At 45.4% G+C, this 27962-nt stretch overlaps 1 protein-coding gene and 1 long non-coding RNA gene across 3 annotated transcripts in view; one reads left to right on the plus strand and one right to left on the minus strand.

Annotated features, from left to right (window-relative positions):
* Window positions 1-27962, plus strand: part of ARHGAP42 (Rho GTPase activating protein 42) — a 615245-nt gene that overhangs the window by 420620 nt on the left and 166663 nt on the right. For both annotated transcript variants that reach the window (XM_063951500.1, XM_063951501.1), the window contains 3 exons: window positions 16238-16338; window positions 20086-20195; window positions 20712-20790. In XM_063951500.1, the coding sequence (XP_063807570.1) occupies window positions 16238-16338; window positions 20086-20195; window positions 20712-20790 (290 nt within the window). The remainder of the gene's footprint in view (window positions 1-16237; window positions 16339-20085; window positions 20196-20711; window positions 20791-27962) is intronic.
* The window catches only part of LOC135000458 (uncharacterized), a 136184-nt gene that overhangs the window by 51853 nt on the left and 56369 nt on the right, over window positions 1-27962 (minus strand). The gene's annotated exons all lie outside the window — the stretch shown is intronic.

Here is a 27962-nt window from a genome sequence, read left to right on the forward strand (position 1 = left end):
TCTGTTTAATGAGGCTCAGCTGTTGTTCATACTGTTAACTGGGTATAGTTATCACAAGTTGTACGGTGTGATTGGTGTGGCTGGTATGAGTCTTACCCTGGATTCCAAATCCTTTCCTAGTAATGTCAGCTCTTCCGGGCACAGTTTCCCTAACTGAGGTCTGGAGGAGGGGCATAGAGGGAGGAGCCAGTGCACACCAGATGTAGTACCTAATCTTTCTTTAAAGAGTGCCCAGTCTCCTGCGGAGCCCGTCTATTCCCCATGGTCCTTACGGAGTACCCAGCATCCACTACGGACTACGAGAAATAGAATTACCGGTGAGTAAATTCTTATTTTTACCTTACAGGGGTGAGGAATTGTTTAGGGAAGGTCTCTCGGACCTGGTTTCCACAGCTATGGCAGGTAAATCAAATTTTTTGCCTTATATTCCCTCACAGCCTAAGAAAGCGCCACATTATCAGACGCAGTCCTTTCGGTCAAATAGAAACAAGAGAGTACGAGGATCGTCCTTTCTTGCCAGAGGTAAGGGCAGAGGGAAAAAGCTGCCTACCACAGCTAGTTCCCAGGAGCAGAAGTCCTCCCCGGCCTCTACAAAATCCACCGCATGACGCTGGGGCTCCGCTGAGGGAGTCCGCCCCAGTGGGGGCACGTCTTCGACTTTTCAGCCACATCTGGGTTCACTCACAGGTGGATCCCTGGGCAATAGAAATTGTTTCCCAGGGGTACAAGCTGGAATTCGAAGTGGTGCCTCCTCGCCGGTTTTTAAAATCGGCCCTGTCAGCTTCTCCCCCAGAAAGGGAGATAGTTTTAATGCGATTCACAAATTGTGTCTTCAACAGGTGGTGGTCAAAGTTCCCCTGCTTCAACAAGGGAAGGGGTATTACTCAACCCTGTTTGTAGTCCCGAAACCGGACGGTTCGGTCAGACCCATTCTAAATTTAAAATCCTTGAACCTATACTTGAAAAGGTTCAAGTTCAAGATGGAATCGCTCAGAGCGATCATCGCCAGCCTAGAAGGTGGGGATTTTATGGTATCCCTGGACATAAAGGATGCATACCTTCATGTTCCCATTTATCCATCTCATCAGGCGTACCTGAGATTTGCGGTACAGGAGTGTCATTATCAATTTCAGACGTTGCCGTTTGGGCTTTCCACGGCCCCGAGGATTTTCACCAAGGTAATGGCGGTGATGATGGTGCTCCTGCGCAAGCAGGGTGTCACAATTATCATGTACATGGACGATCTCCTCATAAAAGCGAGATCACGAGAGCAGTTGTTGAACAGCGTGTCACTTTCACGGAAGGTGTTGCAGCAACACGGCTGGATTCTCAATATCCCAAAGTCACAGTTGGTTCCTACGACTCGTTTGACCTTCTTAGGCATGATTCTGGATACCGACCAGAAAAGGGTTTATCTTCCGATAGAAAAGGCCCAGGAACTCATGACTCTGGTCAGGGACCTATTGAAGCCAAAACAGGTGTCAGTGCATCACTGCACTCGAGTCCTGGCAAAGATGGTGGCGTCTTACGAGGCCATTCCCTTCGGCAGGTTCCATGCGAGGACTTTCCAATGGGACCTACTGGACAAGTGGTCCGGGTCACATCTACAGATTCATCAGTTGATCACCCTGTCCCCCAGGGCTAGGGTATCTCTATTGTGGTGGCTGCAGAGTGCTCACCTTCTAGAGGGTAGCAGGTTCGGCATTCAGGATTGGATTCTGGTAACCACGGACGCGAGCCTCCGAGGTTGGGGAGCAGTCACACAGGGAAGAAACTTCCAAGGTCTTTGGTCAAGCCAGGAGACTTGTCTTCACATCAATGTCGTCAAGCGGAGACTTTGCTTCGCGATCTACCGGTTCTGATTCAGTCAGACAACATCACTGCAGTGGCCCATGTAAACCACCAAGGCGGCACAAGTAGCAGAGTGGCAATGACGGAAGCCACCAGGATTCTTCGCTGGGCGGAAAATCATGTCAGCGCACTGTCAGCAGTGTTCATTCCGGGGGTGGACAACTGGGAAGCAGACTTCCTCAGCAGACACGATCTACATCCAGGAGAGTGGGGACTTCATCAGGAAGTCTTTGCACAGATTGCAAGTCAGTGGGGACTGCCCCAAATAGACATGATGGCGTCCCGCCTCAACAAAAAACTACAGAGGTATTGCGCCAGGTCAAGAGACCCTCAGGCGGTGGCAGTGGATGCCCTGGTGACACCGTGGGTGTTCCAGTCGGTCTATGTGTTTCCTCCTCTTCCTCTCATCCCCAAGGTGTTGAGAATCATAAGAAAAAGAGGAGTACAGACAATTCTCATTGTTCCAGATTGGCCGTGAAGGGCCTGGTATCTGGATCTGCAGGAAATGCTCACAGAAGATCCGTGGCCCCTTCCGCTAAGACAGGACCTGTTGCAACAGGGGCCCTGTCTGTTCCAAGACTTACCGCGGCTGCGTTTGAAGAATTCCATCTGGGCCATTTCCTTCACTTCCTACAAACTGGAGTGAATTTGGGCCTAAAATTAGGCTCCATTAAGGTTCAGATTTCGGCCCTATCCATTTTCTTTCAGAAGGAATTAGCTTCTCTCCCAGAAGTACAGATTTTTGTGAAGGGAGTGCTGTATATTCAGCCTCCTTTTGTACCTCCGGTGGCGCCTTGGGACCTTAACGTGGTGTTGAGTTTCCTTAAGTCCCACTGGTTTGAACCACTTAAAACGGTGGAATTAAAATATCTCACTTGGAAAGTGGTTATGTTGTTAGCCTCTGCTTCGGCTAGGCGAGTGTCGGAGTTGGCGGCTTTGTCTCACAAAAGCCCCTATCTGGTTTTCCATGTGGATAGAGCAGAATTGCGGACTCGTCCTCAATTCTTGACCAAAGTGGTTTCATCTTTTCATATGAACCAACCTATTGTGGTGCCTGTGGCTTCCCGAGACTTGGAGGATTCCGAGTCCCTTGATGTAGTCAGGGCTTTGAAAATTTACGTGGCCAGAACGGCTTGGGTCAGAAAAACAGAAGCACTGTTTGTCCTGTATGCAGCCAACAAAGTTGGCGCTCCTGCTTCGAAGCAGACTATTGCTCGCTGGATCTGTAACACGATTCAGCAGGCTCATTCTGCGGCAGGATTGCCGTTACCAAATTCGGTAAAGGCACATTCCACTAGGAAGGTGGCCTCTTCTTGGGCGGCTGCCCGAGGCGTCTCGGCTTTACAGCTTTGCCGAGCAGCTACCTGGTCAGGTTCAAACACTTTTGCAAAATTCGATAAGTTTGATACCCTGGCTGATGAGGACCTTGCGTTTGCTCAGTCGGTGCTGCAGAGTCGTCCGCACTCTCCCGCCCGGTCTGGAGCTTTGGTATAAACCCCATGGTCCTTACGGAGTCCCCAGCATCCTCTAGGATGTAAGAGAAAATAAGATTTTAAACCTACCGGTAAATCTTTTTCTCCTAGTCTGTAGAGGATGCTGGGCGCCCGTCCCAGTGCGGACAAAATCTGCAAGGCTTGTATATAGTTGTTGCTTACATAAGGGTTATGTTACAGTTGAGATCAATCTTTAGCTGATACTGTTTTTTGTTCATACTGTTAACTGGTTGCGTATATTCCAGGTTATACGGTGTGGATGGTGTGGGCTGGTATGAATCTTGCCCTTAGATTAACAAAATCCTTTCCTCGTATTGTCCATCTCCTCTGGGCACAGTTTCTCTAACTGAGGTCTGGAGGAGGTGCATAGAGGGAGGAGCCAGTGCACACCCATTCTACAGTTCTTTATAGTGCCCATGTCTCCTGCGGAGCCCGTCTATACCCCATGGTCCTTACGGAGTCCCCAGCATCCTCTACTGACTAGGAGAAAAAGATTTACCGGTAGGTTTAAAATCTTATTATAACCAACTGAGGTATCTATCTCTATCTATCTATCAGCTCAATTCGGAGTCACTCAGGAGTAATCAGCAAACACCGGTTTTATACCATATCAGTGTTTCACTGCTATCAGCATTTTCATCAGGACCTTATACCATTGAAACGTTGATATGGTATAAAACCGGTGTTTGCTGATTATTCCAGAGTACCGCCGAATGGAGCTTTTATATTATCACTGCTATGCAGTACACAACGTAGGGTACACACACACATACACATAATTATGTACAGGGGATATAATGTGTACCTGCCCAGGATCTCTATATTGGAGGTAGGAGAACGGTCCTCTAGTCAGCAACGTTACATACGGTACATGCCGGCCCCGGACAGTGATCTTGCTGTTTGCAGTTGTCGCACAGCATGGTGCTGACTGAGCGGCACGCTGTCAGGCAAGGAAGTACGACGGACGAGGCGCCTTGGGAACATGCTGGTGGTGACTGACAGGGGAGGCGGGCAATGGGGAACGATCGTGTCTTGCAGGATGCGCTGTGAGTCACTCGTCCTGTGTGTGCCTCAGCCAATAGCATTTCAGTATTGGCTGAGGCACACACAGGACTGTGATTCACAGCGCGTCCTGCAGGACCCGAGCATATTTAATAAAAAGTGAGTCCCTTGTGCACTATATCGTGTATTTTGCGAACACTGCAATTTCAGACAATGGTAAGTATTTATAATCCTAAAGGGGTACGTGATACAAAACCCTGTCCGACACGTTATGCTATTTCACTGAAATTAATCTCAACTGTATTTACAAGCAATGCAATGCAATGTAATGACTGCGCTCATTGACTCTGTTAATGCCTTACACTGTGTTTGTGATTGCACACATTGCTGAGTATTAATTCTTTCTGATTAACAGCTGTAACATTTTTTCAATTAAAAATGAATCTGGATCCTACACAAGTTTTGTGATCCATAACGTACGGCCAGGCGGGAAGACCAGGTAAAGGCAGCATATAAGCGGTCACGCCTGTTTCACCTACAAAACACAGGACTGCCCCAGTTACATAAGTATCATAGTTACCAGCTGTCTCTGTTTTCCAGGGTGTAAAGCCTTGTCCCAGGAAATGTTTCTTCATTGAACTGTCCCTGTTTTCCATTACTTAACAACACAGAGGGTGTCGCCATGCCAACTGCAAAGAGGACGCATCAGTTATATGACATCACCATGTCCCCTTTTCATAGGAGGCAAGTCCCACTTTGGTCTTCTAGCAATGGGGGTCATTCCGACCCGTTCGCACGCTGCTGTTTTTCGCAGGGGTGCGAACGGGTCGGTTCGGCGCGCGCTGGGCAACGTCAAGAAGACTGAAGAAACCAATCGCTACCGCGATCGCAAGAAGATTGACAGGAGGAAGGCGTTCCGGGACGTCAACTGACCGTTTTCTGGGAGTGGTGCGGCGAACGCAGGCATGTCCAGGCGTTTGGAGTTGCGGATGTGTGACGTCAATTCCGGGACCTGCAACCCTGGAATCATCGCACAGAATAAGTAACTATTACCCTGGTCTAGTCCTACACAAAACTTTTGTAGCAGAGCTGAACAAGCGATCGCAGCCTTGCTATGCAAAAAAACCCTCCCCCATAGGCGGTGTTTAGTTGATCGTGCGGGCAGCAAAAAGTTGCTACGTGCAATGAAATCGGAATGACCCCCAATGTTTGGGTTATGCTGTTGGATGTAGCATCTTAACAGCCATAGGGTCCCTGGAATGTATTTTCAAATGTTGGCACCTATGCACCATGGTTTTAATTGTACTATCGGGATATCTGCTGGGTGTAGCCTCAAGCTGGCCAGTGAAATATTTATGATTATAATATGAGCAACAACTTAATGCATCCTATGGGAAAGATTTGGTGAGAGTCTGGCAAAGTCCAGGTCCGGAGGTGGTATTTTCTATATGGGCAAATTAGGCTCATGTTCATTTAATTTTCTTAGGCATTTTTTTTCAAAAGTTCTAAAGAAAGAAGTGTAGACGTTTCCCATAGCAACCAGTCATCCTCCACTTATGATTTTGTAGAATGTACTTGATGAATGCTAGACAAATAATACTGAACAACATACTAGGATCCCTCTGCACTCATTTAAAAACCCTTCATAGAGCTTATGTTTCTACACTACAACACCATTATATGTTTCCAGAGGAATCGGGTTATTGCCCTAAATGTAATGTACTGTATCTATTGCAGATTATGGGCATGTGGTTGTGTTCAAAGGTCCATCGTTGCTAGAACAAGGTTCTTGATTTTATTCATCGATTGTTCAATCTCCATCTACCTTTTCACCCTATTTGCTAATTTTAATATATGGAAAGCGGTTTCTGATATTTAGCATCTCATTCCCATTCTTACCATTATTGTCACGCTGGCTAAAAAAGGCCTTCGCCACAAGTGGATTCATAAATCCACCCCTTTAATCAGTGAGATACAAGGTTCTCTCTTACACCTCATTTATTTTGACCACAAAGACACTTAGGGGGTCAATTCTATTCAGCAACTAAAGAATAGCGCCGGGAATTAGCTCCCGACGCTATTCAATTCAGCTAAAGTTAAGTCGGCGATGTCCCGTTCTCGCCGACTTAACAGGTAGTTTTGTCGGGAGAACGGGCATTCTCCGACTTAACTACCCGGCAGAATCAGCCTCGCGCCGGCCGCGAGGCAGCACTTTGTCGGGTTTCTTCTCTCATCCCCCGGGGATGAGAGAAGAATTCCCGACAATTGCGGGCAACTAGTAGCAGAATTGAATAGCGTCGGGAACTATTCTTTAGTTGCCGAATAGAATTGACCCCTTAGAGTTGGCAGCTGTAAATTATTGCTGTAATTGTCTCGCCGGTGGCTATCCAATTAGCCCTGATAAACTGGCACTTATCCCCAGTGCCAGCATTTATCGGAGATTATGTGCGAAGTATAATGCGTAATAAGTGCACCTTTTGCCCGCAATAAGTGCCACAAAAATACATTGGTCCATGGCTTTTCAGGTGTTTTTCGTAAGTGGCAGTAGGATAGGGATGAAAAGCAAAATCACGAAAAACATCAGTTCTTCACGGTTTCTGCACTATCGCTGGTAATTGGATACCCACCCTTATTCTGATACAGAAATATCTGACACCTTTTTCTATAAGACATGTATAAGACCATATATTATTACACTTCCTTCTTCAGCTCAATTTAGTGTTACAGGTTGAGTATCCCATATCCAAATATTCCGAAATACGGAATATTCCGAAATACGGACTTTTTTGAGTGAGAGTGAGATAGTGAAACCTTTGTTTTTTGATGGCTCAATGTACACAAACTTTGTTTAATACACAAAGTTATAAAAAATATTGTATTAAATGACCTTCAGGCTGTGTGTATAAGGTGTATATGAAACATAAATGAATTGTGTGAATGTAGACACACTTTGTTTAATGCACAAAGTTATAAAAAATAATGGCTAAAATGACCTTCCAGCTGTGTGTATAAGGTGTATATGTAACATAAATGCATTCTGTGCTTAGATTTAGGTCCCATCACCATGATATCTCATTATGGTATGCAATTATTCCAAAATACGGAAAAATCCGATATCCAAAATACCTCCGGTCCCAAGCATTTTGGATAAGGGATACTCAACCTGTATTAAGACCTTTGAATCTACTATGTGGTCTCTATGGTGCCAAGTTACTTGTTTTGGGTTTCTCACTCCTGTGACCATTTTAATTCTTAATAGACCCCGCTCTTGTCTACTGGATGCTGTTTTATTATGCTTCCTTCCTTGACATATGACGTAATATTGTGAGTTCTTATGGTAGTTGTGTCCTTCACATTCCCCCTTTTGTTTCTATTTGTTTTTGTATTTTTTTTTTTTTATTTCTTTCTCCACACATTCCTTCTACATTAAAAAAAAATTATGTTTCAGGATACGATTCTATGTCTATATTATTTTCTACCTTGCTTAAATTGTAGTTAATTTTATTTTTGGATCTGTTTTTTTATTATCTGCACCTTTTATTATTTGTTGTTTCATATTTTGATATTGTCATGGCATTGTATTTATTTGAAATGTCCTGAAAAAATAAGATGATAAAAGGATAAATGCTAGCGAGACGCTGATTGGTTGGGCAACTAATCCACCTGTCCACTTCTCCACTTTTTAGAAGGCTTTCATATAACCCCATAAAGTCACTCAAAGGGGGGAATTCAGTTGTTTCTCGAGGGGCCGCCACTAGATGGCGCCCAATGGAGCAATTAAATTGTTGCTCTGTTCGGCCGCGATGAGCCGAGGGGAGACGCATTTCAGCTTGCAGTTCCATGTGCTGGGCCAGCTGAAATATGCACAAAGTGACCTGTTTGGGCGCCCAAACGGCACTTTTTGCGTCGCGTGCAGCACTTTGGTCATGTTTAGCTGCTTTACACAGTTAAACCTGGCCTCTCTGGGGGCAGTGTGTGCAATTAAAAAACAAAATTTGAATATGCCCCGTACACCCCCACCCCGTCGATCTCCCGTCAATTTAGACGGTAGCTCGGGCGCAATAAACAATTGAATTATCCCAAAAGTGTTGAAATAAGTACCAGTGCTATATCTAGCACATAGCAGGGATGGTCCAGTATTTCAGAGCAGTACTCATGAAGAACATCTGCCCACTGTTATTTTATACTCTTTACTAGGTAGCTAGAAGCTTATTAGTTACTATTGACGTCTCAACTTTATCTCTCTCAAAGGCTTGATACATCTCCCCTTTAGTGATTTAAGACATAGAACTCTTTGCGGTGATCCAGTTAGCCACTTCCGATCCCATTCCGTGGTATACTAGAGTAGGAAAACCTGACAGTGGCCCTCATTCCGAGTTGTTTGCTCACTAGCTACTTTTAGCAGAAATGCAAACACAAAGCTGCCGCCCTCTGGGAGTGTATCTTAGCATAGCAGAATTGCTAACGAAAGATTAGCAATTCTGCTTATATTAGCAGAATTGCTAATGAAAGCTATTTCCTTGCAGTTTCTGAGTAGCTCCAGACCTCCTAGATTGCGATCACCTCAGTCCATTTAGTTCCTGGTTTGACGTCACAAACATGCCCAGCGTCCGGCCAGCCACTCCTCCGTTTCTCCAGCCACTCCTGCGTTTTTACCTGGCACGCCTGCGTTTTTTAGCACACTCCCTGAAAACGGCCAGTTTCCGCACAGAAACACCCACTTCCTGTCAATCAGCAGAGCGATTGAAAAGCTTTGTTCGCCTGTGAGTAAAATAGCATAGTTTTGTGTAAATTTGCTTAGCGCGTGCGCCCTGCTGTGCATGCGCAGAACTGCCGGATTTTAGCCTATTAGCAATTCTGCTAAAATAGCAGCGAGCGAACAACTCGGAATGAGGGCCCGTGTGTGCATCATGCAAGGTTCCATCCAAACCTCACATCAATTTTCTTTACTTGATAGTTATAAAATAAGAATTTACTTACCGATAATTCTATTTCTCGGAGTCCGTAGTGGATGCTGGGGTTCCTGAAAGGACCATGGGGGGGGGTAGCGGCTCCGCAGGAGACAGGGCACAAAAAAGTAAAGCTTTACTAGGTCAGGTGGTGTGCACTGGCTCCTCCCCCTATGACCCTCCTCCAGACTCCAGTTAGGTACTGTGCCCGGACGAGCATACACAATAAGGGAGGCATTTTGAATCCCGGGTAAGACTCATACCAGCCACACCAATCACACCGTACAACTCGTGATCTAAACCCAGTTAACAGTATGACAACAGAAAGGGCCTCTTAAAGATGGCTCCTTAACAATAACCCGAATTAGTTAACAATAACTATGTACAAGTATTGCAGATAATCCGCACTTGGGATGGGCGCCCAGCATCCACTACGGACTCCGAGAAATAGAATTATCGGTAAGTAAATTCTTATTTTCTCTATCGTCCTAAGTGGATGCTGGGGTTCCTGAAAGGACCATGGGGATTATACCAAAGCTCCCAAACGGGCGGGAGAGTGCGGATGACTCTGCAGCACCGAATGAGAGAACTCCAGGTCCTCCTTTGCCAGGGTATCAAATTTGTAAAATTTTACAAACGTGTTCTCCCCCGACCACGTAGCTGCTCGGCAGAGTTGTAATGCCGAGACCCCTCGGGCAGCCGCCCAAGATGAGCCCACCTTCCTTGTGGAGTGGGCTTTTACAGTTTTAGGCTGTGGCAGGCCTGCCACAGAATGTGCAAGTTGAATTGTGTTACAAATCCAACGAGCAATCGACTGCTTAGAAGCAGGTGCGCCCAACTTGTTGGGTGCATACAATATAAACAGCGAGTCAGATTTTCTGACTCCAGCCGTCCTTGCAATGTATATTTTTAAGGCTCTGACAACGTCCAACAACTTGGAGTCCTCCACGTCGCTAGTGGCCGCAGGCACCACAATAGGTTGGTTCAGATGAAATGCTGATACCACTTTAGGGAGAAAATGCGGACGAGTCCGCAGTTCTGCCCTATCCGAATGGAAGATTAGATAAGGACTTTTATAAGATAAAGCCGCCAATTCAGATACTCTCCTGGCAGAGGCCAGGGCTAGTAACATAGTCACTTTCAATGTGAGATATTTCAAATCCACCTTTTTCAATGGTTCAAACCAATGGGATTTGAGGAAATCTAAAACTACATTTAGATCCCACGGTGCCACCGGAGGCACCACAGGAGGCTGTATATGCAGTACTCCCTTGACAAAAGTCTGGACCTCAGGGACAGAGGCCAATTCTTTTTGGAAGAATATTGACAGGGCCGAAATTTGAACCTTAATGGATCCCAATTTGAGACCCATAGATAATCCTGATTGCAGGAAATGTAGGAAACGACCCAGTTGGAATTCCTCCGTCGGAACCCTCCGATCCTCGCACCACGCTACATATTTTCGCCAAATGCGGTGATAATGTTTCACGGTGACTTCCTTCCGTGCCTTAATCAAGGTAGGAATGACTTCTTCTGGAATGCCTTTCCCTTTTAGGATCTGGCGTTCAACCGCCATGCCGTCAAACGCAGCCGCGGTAAGTCTTGAAAAAGACAGGGACCCTGCTGTAGCAGGTCCCTTCTCAGAGGTAGAGGCCACGGTTCGTCCGTGAGCATCTCTTGAAGTTCCGGATACCAAGTCCTTCTCGGCCAATCCGGAACCACTAGTATTGTTCTTACTCTTCTTTGCCGTATGATCTTCAATACCTTTGGTATGAGCGGCAGAGGAGGAAACACATACACTGACTGGTACACCCAAGGAGTTACCAGTGCGTCCACAGCTATTGCCTGTGGATCTCTTGACCTGGCGCAATATTTGTCCAGTTTCTTGTTGAGGCGAGACGCCATCATGTCTACAATTGGTCTTTCCCAACGGTCTATTAACATGTTGAAGACTTCTGGATGTAGACCCCACTCTCCCGGATGAAGATCGTGTCTGCTGAGGAAGTCTGCTTCCCAGTTGTCCACGCCCGGGATGAACACTGCTGACAGTGCTATCACGTGATTCTCCGCCCAGCGAAGAATCTTGGCAGCTTCTGCCATTGCACTCCTGCTTCTTGTGCCGCCCTGCCTGTTTACATGGGCGACCGCCGTGATGTTGTCCGACTGAATCAACACCGGCTTTCCTTGCAGGAGAAGTTCCGCCTGGCTTAGAGCATTGTAGATTGCTCTTAGTTCCAGAATGTTTATGTGAAGAGACTTTTCCAGACTCGTCCATACTCCCTGGAAGTTTCTTCCTTGTGTGACTGCTCCCCAGCCTCTCAGGCTGGCGTCCGTGGTCACCAGGATCCAATCCTGAATGCCGAATCTGCGGCCTTCTAATAGGTGAGCCTTCTGCAACCACCACAGAAGTGACACCCTTGTCTTTGGTGACAGGGTTATTCGCAGGTGCATCTGCAGATGCGACCCTGACCATTTGTCCAACAGATCCCTTTGGAATATTCTTGCATGGAATCTGCCGAATGGAATTGCTTCGTAAGAAGCCACCATTTTTCCCAGGACTCTTGTGCATTGATGTACTGACACTTTCCCTGGTTTTAGGAGGTTCCTGACCAGATCGGATAACTCCTTGGCTTTTTCCTCTGGAAGGAAAACCTTTTTCTGAACCGTGTCCAGAATCATTCCTAGGAACAGCAGACGAGTTGTCGGGATTAAATGGGATTTTGGAATATTCAGAATCCACCCGTGTTGTCTTAGCACCTCTTGAGATAGTGCTAAAGCTGTCTCCAGCTGTTCTCTGGACCTTGCCCTTATTAGGAGATCGTCCAAGTATGGGATAACTAATACGCCTTTTCTTCGAAGAAGAATCATCATCTCGGCCATTACCTTGGTAAAGACCCGAGGCGCCGTGGACAATCCGAACGGCAGCGTCTGAAACTGATAGTGACAGTTTTGAACAATGAACCTGAGGTACCCCTGGTGTGCGGGGTAAATCGGAACGTGTAGATACGCATCCTTGATGTCCAAGGATACCATAAAGTCCCCTTCTTCCAGGTTCGCTATCACTGCTCTGAGTGACTCCATCTTGAACTTGAACTTTTTTATGTAGAGGTTCAAGGACTTCAGATTTAGAATAGGCCTTACCGAGCCATCCGGCTTCGGTACCACAAATAGAGTGGAATAATACCCCTTTCCTTGTTGTAATAGGGGTACTTTGACTATCACCTGCTGAGCGTACAGCTTGTGAATGGCTTCCAACACCCTCTCCCTTTCGGAAGAGACGGTTGGTAAGGCAGACTTCAGGAAACGATGAGGAGGATCCGTCTCTAATTCCAACCTGTACCCCTGAGATATTATCTGCAGGATCCAGGGGTCTACCTGCGAGTGAGCCCACTGCGCGCTGTAATTTTTGAGACGGCCCCCCACTGTCCCCGAGTCCGCTTGAGAGGCCCCAGCGTCATGCTGAGGTTTTTGCAGGAGCCGGGGAGGGCTTCTGTTCCTGGGAAGGAGCTGCCTGTTGGTGTCTCTTCCCTCTTCCTCTGCCTCGTGGCAGGTACGACAAGCCCTTTGCTCTCTTATTTTTGTAGGAGCGAAAAGGCTGCGGTTGAAAGGTCGGTGCCTTTCTCTGTTGGGGAGTGACTTGAGGTAAAAAAGTGGATTTCCCGGCAGTAGCCGTGGCCACCAAGTCTGATAGACCAACTCCAAATAACTCCTCCCCTTTATACGGCAAAACCTCCATGTGACGTTTTGAATCCGCATCGCCTGTCCACTGTCGTGTCCATAAGGCTCTTCTGGCTGAAATGGACATAGCACTCACCCGAGATGCCAGTGTGCAAATATCCCTCTGTGCATCACACATATAGATAAATGCATCCTTTATTTGTTCTAACGACAGTAAAACATTGTCCCTATCTAGGGTATCAATATTTTCAATCAGGGATTCTGACCAAACTACTCCAGCACTGCACATCCAGGCAGTTGCTATAGCTGGTCGTAGTATAACACCTGCATGTGTGTATATATTCTTTTGAATAACTTCCATCTTTCTATCTGATGGATCCTTAAGTGCGGCCGTCTCAGGAGAGGGTAACGCCACTTGTTTGGATAAGCGTGTGAGCGCCTTGTCCACCTTAGGGGGTGTTTCCCAGCGCGCCCTAACCTCTGGCGGGAAAGGGTATAATGCCAATAACTTTTTTGAAATTATCAACTTTTTATCAGGAGCAACCCACGCTTCATCACACACGTCATTTAATTCTTCTGATTCAGGAAAAACTGTTTGTAGTTTTTTCACACCATACATAATACCCTGTTTTACGGTATCTGTAGTATCAGCTAAATGTAACGTCTCCTTCATTGCCAAAATCATATAACGTGTGGCCCTACTGGAAAATACGTTTGAATTTCTACCGTCGTCACTGGAATCAGTGCCCGTGTCTGGGTCTGTGTCGACCGACTGAGGCAAAGGGCCTTTTACAGCCCCTGACGGTGTTTGAGGCGCCTGGACAGGCATTAATTGATTGTCCGGCCGCCTCATGTCCTCAACTGACTGTTTAAGGGAAGATAAACCATCACGTAATTCCACAAATAAAGGCATCCATTCTGGTGTCGACCCCCTGGGGGGTGACATCTGCATATTTGGCAATTGCTCCGCCTCCACACCAATATCGTCCTCATACATGTCGACACCACGTACCGACACACACCGCAAACTCACAGGGAATGCTCTAATGAAGACAGGACCCACTAGCCCTTTTGGGGAGACAGAGGGAGAGTCTGCCAGCACACACCACAAAGCGCTATATATACAAGGGATATCCTTATATTAAGTGCTCCCTTATAGCTGCTTTAATATATATATATATAGCCATTAATGTGCCCCCCCTCTCTGTTTTACCCTGTTTCTGTAGTGCAGTGCAGGGGAGAGACCTGGGAGCCGTTCTGACCAGCGGAGCTGTGACAGAAAATGGCGCCGTGTGCTGAGGAGATAGGCCCCGCCCCTTTTTCGGCGGGTTCTTCTCCCGCTATTTTTCCAGTCAGGCAGGGGTTAAATATCTCCATATAGCCCCTATGGGCTATATGTGAGGTATTTTTAGCCTTGTATAAGGTTTATATTTGCCTCTCAGAGCGCCCCCCCCCAGCGCTCTGCACCCTCAGTGACTGCCCAGTGAAGTGTGCTGAGAGGAAAATGGCGCACAGCTGCAGTGCTGTGCGCTACCTTATGAAGACTGAGGAGTCTTCAGCCGCCGGTTTCCGGACCTCTTCACGCTTCAGCATCTGCAAGGGGGTCGGCGGCGCGGCTCCGGGACCGGACTCCACGGCTGGGCCTGTGTTCGATCCCTCTGGAGCTAATGGTGTCCAGTAGCCAAGCAGCAAATCCACTCTGCATGCAGGTGAGTTTACTACTTTCCCCCTAAGTCCCACGTTGCAGTGATCCTGTTGCCAGCAGGACTCACTGTAAAGAAAAAAACCTAAACTAAACTTTCTCTAAGCAGCTCTTTAGGAGAGCCACCTAGATTGCACCCTTCTCGTTCGGGCACAAAATCTAACTGGAGTCTGGAGGAGGGTCATAGGGGGAGGAGCCAGTGCACACCACCTGACCTAGTAAAGCTTTACTTTTTTGTGCCCTGTCTCCTGCGGAGCCGCTACCCCCCCCCCATGGTCCTTTCAGGAACCCCAGCATCCACTTAGGACGATAGAGAAATACAGTTACAGAGTTCCCTTTAACAATCCTTTAAAAGTGTTTCTTTTAAGTGATGTTAAGATCTATTTTTACTATGTCTGTAGAGGGTTGGTTCTGCACCACTCATACGCTATGTGTTTTTGTGTTGTGTTGGAATCAATATGTCTTGGCCACCTGTAACCTGCAAGCCGCTTCCCCTACAACTGCTGCTTCAGCTAATGAGCCTCAGAGGGGGAGAGCAGCTGTTGCTGGAAGCTCTGCTTTTACTCTGTGTCCTGAAACTGAGGCCAGTGCCTAGCCCCCAACACCACATATCACTAATTAAGAATCCATCTCGTTATGTTGAGAGGTTTCTGACGCTAAGGATATACATAAAGGTGGGGGTCAATTAACAATGCTGTGCTGCTGTCCTAATATGTCCATTGCTTTAAATGTCACTGTGGCTTAAATGCAAGATACCTACAGTACGTGGCATTAGTAATAGTTGCTGCAAAGATTTCCATAGTTTACAAAACGTTAACGTGTGTGTGTTTTGTAAAAACTCAGAAATAAGGAGTTTTATACTGTATGTTTGACTCGCATTAAAACAGGTAACGGTAGCCCAGACTATTGGTCCTTACTTGGCCCTAGACGGGATCCCCAGTTGCCTGGCTCTTCTAGGAATCACATGGTTTTGTCTTGCAATCCCAAGATTTTTCATCCCTTATCTCAAGTTTCTAAAATAATGACTAAATAATATATAGAGGGGGAGATTTATCAAAGCTTGGTGATTGATAAAGTAGAGAGAGATGCATTACCAACTAATCAACTTTCATTTTACAGGCTGTGTTTGAAAAATGACAGGAGCTGATTGGTTGGCACTTTGGGGGACATGTACTAAGCAGTAATAAATGTGGAGAAGAGAGCCAGTGGAGAAGTTGCCCATGGCAACCAATCAGCATCGACGTAACATTTACAATTTGCATACTATACAAATGTACGGAGCAGCTGATTGGTTCTCATGGGCAACTTCTCCACTTGCTCACTTCTCCACTTTTATCACTGTTTAGTAAATGTCCCCCTTTATCTCTGCCTGCTTTATCTCTCTCCAACCTTTGATAAATCTCCCCCAGAGATGCTAGGACATGAGGATCCTGCCCACAGGACCTTACAATTTAAGATGTTTTTAATCTCGCCAGCAGCATATTTTCATAGCGCCTGTAAGTTGCGTACTGTAAGTAAAACGCATTATAAATGTCTTATTTTATATTTCTCTTTTCATCAAGGACCGCTTGGGTTTACATGGACACGGCATTACTGCACTTATGACAAAAGCAACAAAACATTTACAATGAGCGTTTCAGAAACAAAGTCGAGTGGAAAAGTGGTAAGCGCAGTGGTTTCTTTAATGTCTTTGCGGTGATGTAGGGATTTCTGCAGTGTACAGCCTTGTGTCAGTGGCTCTGCTAATACAATTATCATTTTTTAGTAGATTTTAAGTTATTAACTTGACACATGGGAGTAGATGACACGCAGGCATAAATGTAATAGGTTACCATGGGCTGGTTTCAGTGCAATTCCAACTGTATAGTTGCTGGGTTTAAACTAAAGTGGCACTGTCGTATATTGACAGCATTGCGTGGAGACCAGCAATTCATAGCCTGTTGCTTTTAGGCCTCAGTATCTCTAATGCAAAGTTATACTACAGTAAATAATTTTTAACCATGAAACTTTGAAACAGAACAACCTGGCTACAGATATTGTTGAAAAGATCTTTATTTTTAAATTCTATATTTTTATTGTGCTATTACAGCAAGAAATGTGCATCATACTGTACTAGCCAAGTTCTGTAGCTTCTTCTCCAGGAGAAGCCTGGAGAAGAGATGCAGGTGGGGGGTGTGGCCAGATTGATTGCATCATTAGGCCCCACCCTTTGTATCAATCCTGCCTATTTGATTAGTGGCGGGCTAAGATGACGCAATTGCAGTAGAATCAGGTCGTTAGACCCAACCCCCTCTGCGTTGGCTGTAGATTCCTGCGCTGTTATTCTCCCCATTCTGCCCATTTCACTAGGAAGCGGGAGAGTTGTCTAATCTTCCGGGGGTGCGGGGGATTACCCAAAAAATCATGTGTCTCCTACAGATCCGGGAGAGTAGGCAAGTAAAGTATGATGTACATATGCAATATACTGTAAGGCATACCCTCCAACATGACCCACTCCATTAGGTACTAAATGCTCTGTTCCTGGACTTCCTTGCCAGTGGCAGGTGCAGAGGTGGGGCTGCAGCTCAGTCCAATTCAAATAGGGGAGCCACACCAACTGCCACCCAAATACTGCCAAACATTGCTGTATGGGACTCACTGGCAGTTGGTGTGGCTCTCCTATTTGAATTTCGGACTGTGCTGCAGCCCCGCCTCTGCAGCTGCCACTGGCAAAGAACTCCAGGAACAGAGCATTTTGTACCTAATGGAATGGATCACGTTGGAGGGTATGTGTAAGGTCACAATACAGTGCTGAAACTACAAAACACATGTGACGCCTCCAAGTCACAATACTGAATTATTATTCCTAATATTATTATTATTATAATTATTATTTCTTTAATATTAAAAATACAGTAAGGAGTTCACAAACATCTCATAATAAATTTTGTTAACATTCTCACATAAAGCTTTCCCAAGGGCCTCTTCACCCTTAGAGGCTTCAATGTACATCTCTGTACAAGTCGTACAAGTCTGTCTGTATAAGTCTGCAATGACCTCCATGCTGCTAAATCTAAGGGCCACTACTCTCTGCTTATTCTTCTTTATCTCTCTACTGCTTTTGACACTATGGACCATCCTCTCCTACTGCAAATCCTTCACTCCATTGGTCTGAGTGATACTGCCCTCTCTTGGCTGTCTTCCTACCTCTCTGATCGTTCATTCTCTGTCTCCTCTCATGACTCCACCTCCCCCTCACTTCCACTAATTGTAGGGGTACCCCAAGGTTCTGTCCTTGGTCCTCTACTCTTCTCTCTCTATACGTCCTCACTAGGTAAGCTCATTAGTTCTTTTGATTTCCAATATCATCTCTATGCTGATGATACTCAAATCTATCTTTCCTCTCCAGAACTCTCCTCCGCTCTCCTCACTTGTATCTCCAACTGTCTCTCTGCTATCTCTGTTTGGATGTCCCAGCGCTTTTTTAAACTTAACATGTCTAAGACTGAGCTGATCATCTTCCCTCCCTCCCGCATAACCTCACCTCCCACAATCTCATTATCTATTGATGGCACTACTATCTCCTCTAGCCCCCAAGTGCACTGTCTTGGAGTAATCCTTGACTCCTCCCTCTCCTTCAAATCACACATTCAGCACCTCCCACAAACCTGCCGTTTTCATCTAAAAAATATTCCCAGGATCAGACCCTTTCTGACCCAGGATGCTACTAAGACCCTTATCCACTCACTGATCATCTCCAGACTGGACTAACAGCGGCTGACCGCGAGTAACCTCACCGCTGACCGCAAAGTTCCCACCATTGAAGAAAATGGAGCGGCTGTGCGATGTGCCGTCTGACAGCTCAGACGCGCACAGCCAATCAGGAGAGTGCCACGACGTGGCGCTCCCCAATTGGCTGAAGGGACCCTCTGTGACAGGAGTCACGTGGGGTCCCGGCATTCGGGGAAAGGGGTCCCATGTATAAACATGGGACCCCTTTCAGTGCATGGTCCGGGTAAATGCGTTTTCTTTTTTTGCCAAGTTCGTGGATTACAAAAAAGAAGAGGACAGATCTACACTGGATTTTGGTGAGTATAATTCTATTTTCAAGTACACCATGGATTCTACTTGGAGAAGTGGACCGAACCTAGTGTGAACATAGGTAAGTATGTATGTATGTTGGTGTGCATGTATGCAATAAAGTTTTACTTTCACGGTGTGCGTGTACTGTTTTTATTTGGGTATTTTTTTTGCAGTAGAACTACAGGTACCAGCGGGCCCGTTCCCCCCCCCCCCCCGGATGCTGGTACTTGTGGTTCTCCAAGTACCAGCTTGCGGGGGAGGCTTGCTGGGACTTGTAGTTCTGCTACAAAAAACAATATTCTTTCTTTGTGTCACTTGGCTATCAGCCTCCCATCCGCAGCCCATGGATGAGGGGGACAGCCTCGGGCTTCACCCCTGGCCCTTGGGTGGCTGGAGGGGGTGGACCCCTTGATTTAAGGGGTCCCCACTCCTCCAGGGTACCCCGGCCAGGGGTGACTAGTTAGTGATTTAATGCCAGGGCCGCAGGGGCCGATATAAAAGTGTCCCGCGGCTGTGGTATTATCTCTCTGACTAGTGGAGCCCGGTGCTGGTGTTAAAAATACGGGGGACCCCTACGCTTTTTGTCCCCCGTATTTTTAGCACCAGGACTGGACGCAGAGCCCGGTGCTGGTTGTGAAAATACGGGGGATCCCCTGTTATTTCCCCCCCCCCCCGTATTTTTACAACCAGGACCGGCTCAAAGAGCCCGAGACTGGTTATGCTTAGGAGGGGGGACCCCACGCATTTTTTTTTTCTTGATTTTAACCCATTCCCATCGAAAACCATGCTCTGATCTCTCCATATTATTTTAGTCAGTTAAAAAAAATATATTCTTTTAAAAAATATATAAATAATACTTGTGTCTCCTAATAGACAAACCAAGTACATAATCCCTTCTAATATAAATAGATATGCTATTAGCAATAAAAAAAAAACATGTTTTTAAAATTTTTTATTAGATTCCGCCAGCAAAGTGAGGCGGTATGAAATTTATGAAATTACTGTCGAAAAGCACTGTTGTCGAATCGACATTCTTCAATTGAATATACTTTTGTCGAAAAGCCGCATTTTTACCATTGCAGACATGTCGAATTTGACAACTGTCGAATTTCAAAAAGTCGAATCTGAAACGTCCGTTTTTTTGTCGAAAAGTACTGTATTGCATTGTAAAAAAAAAAAGTGTCAAAAATGCCCCGTTTTTCGACATTTGCGGCAATTCGACCGCAATTGCATATACCCCGTAGTCTTTTGATTGCAGCTTGTGATTGGCCTTCCTGGTCACCTTTGCTCCTTTGTTCACAGCGTAGTGTGTAATACTTACTGTATATACTTTTATCTCTACCACCAGAATGGGCTAATCTCAAGCTCGCCAGAGATGTTTAAGCTGAAAATGTGTATACGGAGAAAAACGGACTCCATAGACAAGAGGTTCTGCTTTGACATAGAAGTCATAGAAAGGTTTGTTAACAAGGCAGGACTTAAATATTTGCCATCTTTTGGTTTTTAAACTTTATTATTTTTAAAGAAATGTTGACCTCTTAAACTAGAATATTTGTTTTGCAATTGTGTAGTCTATTGTCTACTTAGCTTTAAATGAAGAAGAAAATAGCGATTCTGCTGGAATGTTTTATTAATAATGTTTGCGTGTCAGAGGAGAAGAGAGACCCAGAGTAAAGGTGGAACTTTCATCCGGCTCTTGGTTAGACTTTTTGTCACTCCTGTATAATTGTGCAAGTCTTCCAGCTAAGGTTCTTACTTGTAGGGAGTCTAGGCCCCATTTCATGGTAGACCGTCTCCCTTTTACAGGTCAAAAACCCCTTTAAATTTGGCACTTACACATCTAACCCACAGAATGAACCGGAAAGGATGGCCTGTACCACCTGGCTGTCCAAAAAGTGACATTTGGGAGGGTTGTGATTATAAAACACCATCCTCCCTCTTTTGCTTCATCAACTCTTTTTGTATGTTTTGCAGACAGGGGATTATAACCCTTCAGGCGTTGTCTGAGGCCAACCGAAAGCAATGGCTGGAGGCGATGGATGGAAAAGAACCGGTAAGATACAATTTTCATTACTTTGCGCTTGAAGTGATATTTCTATGTAAAAAGTCACAGCTTCAGTGTGATGGGCCACCCAACATCTGATCGCTTCTCAGCCCAACCAGATCATTGTGATGCCACTAAGACCGTGACTAACATAGCTGTTGTGCATATAAGTAACCCTAAAATACAGGATTCCGCATGCTTACTAGTGATATTCATAAATACAGTACAGTACAGCACAGTTGAAGACTTTCTGTAAAAGACCTGAGATAAATTTGTGATCATGGAAAAGAATCATTTGTCCTGACTTCCTGCGTTTAAGACTAAAGGGCACAGAGCGTGAACCATTTATCTGGTTGTATTTAGTAGCTGTTTTATTTAATACAATTTATAATTGAGGTTTGGTGATTCTTTGACAGGCTCCCTAACCGAAGACATCAGCTGGAGTAATGGTCAAATTATATGTTCTAGTCTGTAGAGTGTATGAAGTCACAGGGTAGAGTCATACTTATTTCAGAATCACTTTCAATGTGACATTTTTGTTGCAGAGTAGTCATATTATATAATTTTTATTACGTATGAAGTAGCTACTGTATGTACTATGTCTAATGCATAGGTGTAAGAGGTATTTGTACACAAGTCAAATTCTGGCACAGACTGAAAATATTCTCTCTCGCGCTCTCTTACTCTCTTACTCTCTCTCTCTCTATATATATATATATATATAAAAATATATGATATATGATTGGATGTGTTTTGGAAAATTAACCATTTCCAATATGGAGATTCCTACTATGTGCAGAATGCTGGGACCGCTATGGGTTCTAATTAAGCATCGGTATATGCAAATTTATACATGACCATATACGAGCGGTCATTTATATACCCAAAGTACAGTCCCTGCACTATTTTAGATTCATAGACGACATTTTGTTATTGTGGTGTGGTACTAGGAATGCTGTTTTGAGTATGGTGACAGATTTTAAAGCCTTGTATAGTCAGATCAGGTTCACAAGCAATGTACAGGCATGCAGTATACAATTTTTGGATGTTTTAATTTTCAAAAACAAAAATTCTCTTGGCACAACATTGTTTAAAAAAAGTACTGATCGCAATACTCTCCTGTATGCAACTAGTCACCACCCCAGAGCATTAAATGAGGGGCTTCCAATTTCGCAGTTTGTAAGAGTACTGCAAAATAATTCCGAAGCGGAAAGAGCAGATCTCCAGTTGGAAGAGATGGCGCCTTGGTTCATTGAGAGGGGATAGTCACACAAGGTTGTCTCGAGATGACTATATAGAGCTAGGAACATCTGTGAAAATGCGGCACAGAAGAAAGCTGTAAATGTGAAGGCTCAGAAAGTGGTCACCAGGCAGTATAACACCCAGGCACCTAAGTTCGTCAGATCAGTAAGAAAGCATTGGCCAATAATAAATAGTGACAATCATTTACATCGTTTGGGAAAAGCACCCTTGGTGGCCTTTAAGAGAGGGACATATTTAAAGGATTTGCTAATGCAGCCAACTAAACATTTTAAAAAAAGAAGGTAAAAGCAGTTGGTTGAGAAATTAGAAAAATGGCTGTTTCCACTGTCTCGGATGCACTACTTGTGAAGGAATGATATCTGGCAGGGAATATGCCCAACCACACACAGGAGTTAAATTGTCCATCAAACATTGGTTGACATTTGTTATTACTAAATATTTATTTGCACATCAGCCTTTGTAATTTATACTCTAATGTGCCTTTGTGGGCTATATTATGTTGGCAAAACATCGAGAAGTTTTAGAGAATGTATGGCCAACCATAGACTATCCATCAGACAGGCAGTACAGGAAGGCCACAGTGATAAACCAGTGGCACGACACTTAATGCTAAAGTAACACCAGGTGGCAACCTTAAAGTCAATGCTGATTGATCATGTACCAAAATCCCCCAGGGGTGGTGACAGGGAGAGACTCTTTCTACAAAAAAAAAGGTGCGTTGGATTTTTACTCTGGATACAATTGCACCAAGAGGATTGAACGAAAACATCAGCTATCGCTGTTTTTTTTTTAGTAATCTTTGATTAACCAGTTGACTCATGGTTAGAATTTCAGTAGAAGTGTAAAACATTTTTTGATTGGTTTAGGTTTGTTATCATTTTTTCATTAGATTTTTTTCTAGTTTGTTTATTATTTAGAAAAAATTGTTATGGTTGTGGTTTTGGATTTGTTTTTTGCACTAAGGGGACTAAGTTGACACTGTGCCCTGGTATACTGTCCCATATGCCGCAATGCCCGTGGAACGCTGTGCTTTGCAAGAGACAGGTGCCCTGGTATCCCGGTGATTGGAGAGGCATACGGGGCAGCCCAGAAAGGGGCCCGGCGTTGACAGACATTCTAAGTTTATGACGCATATTGTAAAGCTTGTAAAGGAAATGAAGCTGTTGGATTTTCACTAGGCCTAGGAAAGCTGAGATATTTGAAATATTTAATCATGTGTTTCTTCCTTTTGACAACCTGCTATATGTCAGTTTTTAGGGTGTTTTATACTGGGTGGTGATAAAGCAATAAACTATTTGGAATATTAGTAATGTGGAGAGTACCCTCTTGTCTGAATATTTTTTTTTGTATTATTATTTATTTATTATTATTTTTTTGTTGGCAATTTGTATAGTAATATTTGTGGGTCACATGAGCACCGATGCCCAGGGGGGCCCACACTACACACCCTGCACCCATTTAGTATACTTAGCTCTACAGAGTCTCTTCGTGCTGTGCAAATTACTGGGAAAATGGTGCTGCTTCCATGTTCCTGTAGAGCAGGGGTGGGGAACCTCAGGCCCGAGGGCCGTATAAGGCCCGCAGAGCCACTTGATCCGGTCCGGCCAGACTCACTTAGCCGGGCGCCCCTGAGATTTTGTTACTAGCAGGCGCCCGGCTTCTTACCCTCAGCAGCAGTCGGAGGCAGGAGCTCACTCCTGAGCTCCGGCTTCCGGCTCTGGCAGTGTGTGTGTGCCTGTGCGGTGTTATGGGAGAGATGTCATGACGTCTCTCCCATAGTTCTGAGGAGCGAGCGGCCAGGCGGAGGGCAACAGTCCGGAAGCAGGAGCGGGGCTGGTGAGTATTGTGGTTTTTTCTTTCTTTTAATGTGTGTGTGTAAGCGTCGCTACTAGGGGGCATATCTAATGGGGCATAACAACTGACTGGTTTGCATATCTAATGGGGCATAACAAGTGACTGGGGCATATCTAATGGGGCATAACAAGTGACTGGTGGCATATCTACTGGGGATAACAAGTGACGGGGCATATCTAATGGGGCATAACAAGTGACTGGGGCATATCTAATGGGGCATAACAACTGACTGGTTTGCATATCTAATGGGGCATAACAAGTGACTGGTGGCATATCTAATGGGGCATAACAAGTGACTGGGGCATATCTAATGGGGCATGACAAGGGACTGGGGGCATATCTAATGGGGCATAACAACTGACTGGTTTGCATATCTAATGGCGCATAACAAGTGACTGGGGCATATCTAATGGGGCATGACAAGGGACTGGGGGCATATCTAATGGGGCATAACAACTGACTGGTTTGCATATCTAATGGGGCATAACAAGTGACTGGGGCATATCTAATGGGGCATGACAAGGGACTGGGGGCATATCTAATGGGGCATAACAACTGACTGGTTTGCATATCTAATGGGGCATAACAAGTGACTGGGGGCATATCTAATGGGGCATAACAAGTGACTGGGGACATACTTACTGGGGGCATATCTACTGGGGCATAACAACTGACTAGGGGTATATATACTGGGGGCATAACAACTGACTAGGGGTATATCTACTGGGGCATAACTACTGGGGGGCATATCTACTGGGGACAGGCTCATTTTTAAGTTGATAATTTTTGTATGTCCCCCAAAAGATTTTGTAAATATCCAAATGGCCCTTGGTAGAAAAAAGGTTCCCCACCCCTGCTGTAGAGCCACGCATGCGCAGTGAACTCTGGCCCAATGGGCACCCTATGTATTTTTCCATAAAAGCAGGGAGGAAGTGCCCAATAGCTAATAATAACAACAACAACAGTCTAATCTCCTGGAATGTCTGGGAGACTCTCGAAATATGGAGAGACCACCCATATCCCACAAAGGTGCCCACCTGGCTGCAAGTTGGGAAGCATTGGCGTTTCTATAATGAGTGCAATGTGCGCGGTGCATACGGGCCCCTTGGTCCAGGGGGGCCCACACCGCGCACACTGCACCCATTTAAATACTTTCCTTACTGGCGTCCAGCGGAAGGCGCAGCAATCACGGCGGAAATTGCTGCAAAATGGCCGCGGCGCATGCGCGGTATCCAAATTGGTCTTCAGATCATGGCGGGCGCCATGTTTCCGGAGACCTGCGCATGCGCAGTAGACTCCGGCACAATGCCGGAGTCTACAGCGCCATTGAGAGGAGGGGGCCCACCCGGAGGTGCACACGGACCCCCTCCTCTGTAGAAACGCCCCTGGTGGGAGGGAACGTTCTGTGATGTTGTAAAATGGTTTCACCAAGCCCCACAAACACACCTGAACACTGAGCAGATAGGGAGGGAATGACCTAATCGCATCATCATACTCTTATCCCTACTAAGGGAAAGGTGTATAATGGTAAATAGGTAAGCTTGAGCTAATTTAGTGTCATTCTCAGTCGCCTAGATCAGCACGAATAGTAAATATCGCAGGATACAGTCATTAGGTCGACCCAACTTAGGTCGACAAGCATTGGGTCGACCACGATAGGTCGACATGCATTAGGTCGACAGGGTAACTAGGTCGACATGGTCAGTAGGTCGATCTGTCCTAGGTTGACAGGTCTAAAGGTCGACATGAGTTTTTCACATTTTTTTTCTTCATGTTTTGGATTTTTCCATACTTGACGATCCACGTGGACTATGACTGGAACGGTAATCTGTGCTGAGCGCAGCGAGACACCTTGCCCGAAGCATGGTGACCGAAACGAGCTATGTGAGGGGACACAGTGCACTAATTGGGGTTCCCCGTCACTTTACGAAGAAAACGACACCAATTTTTTTTCCAAAAACTCATGTCGACCTTTTCACCTGTCGACCTAGTTACCCTGCCAACCTAATACATGTCGACCTATCGTGGTCGACCCAATTATTGTTGACCTAAGTTTAGTCGACCCTACGACCCATACCCAATATCGCACTAGTGATAGAATGTATAGCCCAATACATTCTCTCACTAGTGCGATATTGGGTATGGGTAGACTAAACTTAGGTCGACATGTAGCTAATGAAATGTTTCCGTTCAAGAGTAAAATGTTCCAACACAATGAGATTTTATTACAATGATGTTTAGAGCCGGAGTCATCGTCACTGACAGTTTTATGGAAAAATCAGTTATAAATATCTTCTTGTAAAACAAAAATAGACTAAAAGTATTAGAATTAAAAATCCCGTTTGAAAGGTCACTATGATAAAAAAAGAAATCTGTGCTAAAGATGAATAATCTAATTTACTTATTTTGGTTGGTTACAGCTTGTGTACTCTCCCCTTCCAGGCAAAGCTTTTAGCAATGATTGGCGGAACGTTAGAGAGTAGATGATCTAGATTTTCAATTTAAAATGTGGATGACTATACAGAAGTAAGGTCAGCTTGTAGCACAAGTGACCTTCTGTAAAGTAACATCTGGTTTTCCAGTAACGCACCCAATTTTATGGGGAAGCTGGTGGACTAGCAGGCCAAGATAGCGCCATGTGAACGGGTGTACAAGTTGGGGATTATGGCGTTTCCTTGGGTTGTATCGCACTTTAGTTGAAAAATGTTCATTTATTCACTGTAGTAGCCTCCAATATAAAAGTGCCACGTGTTATAAAGAGTCTTTATTGAAGACAACCCCAAGGAGCCCATCCTATATTATAAGACATACATGATGATAAACAGACGAGTAGTTAAGTAGAAAAACATGAAACCTTAATAAAGTGAAAGTGGATATAGACCAGGCAGGATGCCGGCAGTTGGAATACCGATGCTGGAATCCTGACACTGGTCAGAATACCGACGCCGGGATCCTGACATCAGTCACAGTGCCGGCACCAGAATCCGGACTGTCTGCATCCCAACCATAAGTATGCCAGGGAGGATTAGGGTCAGGCCGTGAGATGGGGTGGGGGGGGGGGGGGGGGGGGGGTAAATTTTAGGCACCAGAGTTAGGGTTAGGCTGCAGGTCACTGGAAGGTTAGGGTTAGGCTGTGCGGAGGGTTAGGGTTTAGGCACCAAGGGGGGGGGGCTAAGTTTAAGGTGCGGACGGGATTAGTGTCAGGCTGTGGGTATAGAGGGTAAAGGGGCAGGGTTAGTACACATACCTAGCAGGTGTCAGGATTCTGCACGTCGGGCTGCCACTGTCGGAATTCTGACAGCCCAAGCCCGATACCACTCCGACCAGACTTTGATGAGTGTTTTGCATTGTTTTCACTAAGCCCATTGTCCGTTACTGGCGGAGCGGAAAGTTTATGACAGTGAAGTAGACCTGCACAATAAAAAAAACAAAAAAAAAACACGCATGCACTTATGCAAACATAAACTTATTGTGGTTCATTCCTTGTCTTTAATTAGGCTTATTACTATCTGCTGCACACTATTCATAATTGCTTACTAACTTATACACCGAAAACTTAAGTGACAGTCCCGATATTGACATAACAATAGAGGGCTCTGTCTGATTGAGACTGCGCTGTCCCAAACGGGCTGGAATTTAGGGGGTCATTCCGAGTTGATGGCTTGCTGACGTTTTTCGCATGCACCGTCGTATGGGTGCAAAGCGGATCATTGCTGGGCAATGGATTTAACAAAGAATCCTTTTGCACAGCCGATCGCAAGGAGATTGACAGGAAGAGGGCGTTTGTGGGTGTCAATTGACCGTTTTCAGGGAGTGTTTTGAAAAACGCAGGTGTGTCCAAGCGTTTGAAAAGCGGGTGTCTGACGTCAATTCTGGGACCAAAAAGACTGAAGCGATTGCAAGGGCTGAGTAAGTCCAGAGCTACTCTGAAACTGCACAAAACCTGCTCGGCTGCACATGCGATCGCACACTTGCAAAGCAAAAATACACTCCCCCGTGGTTGGCGACTATGTGTTTGCACGGCTGCTAAAAGTAGCAAGCGAGCGATCAACTTGGAATGACCC

The sequence above is a fragment of the Pseudophryne corroboree genome, chromosome 2, assembly GCF_028390025.1.
Source record: "Pseudophryne corroboree isolate aPseCor3 chromosome 2, aPseCor3.hap2, whole genome shotgun sequence".
NCBI classification, from domain to species: Eukaryota; Metazoa; Chordata; class Amphibia; order Anura; family Myobatrachidae; genus Pseudophryne; species Pseudophryne corroboree.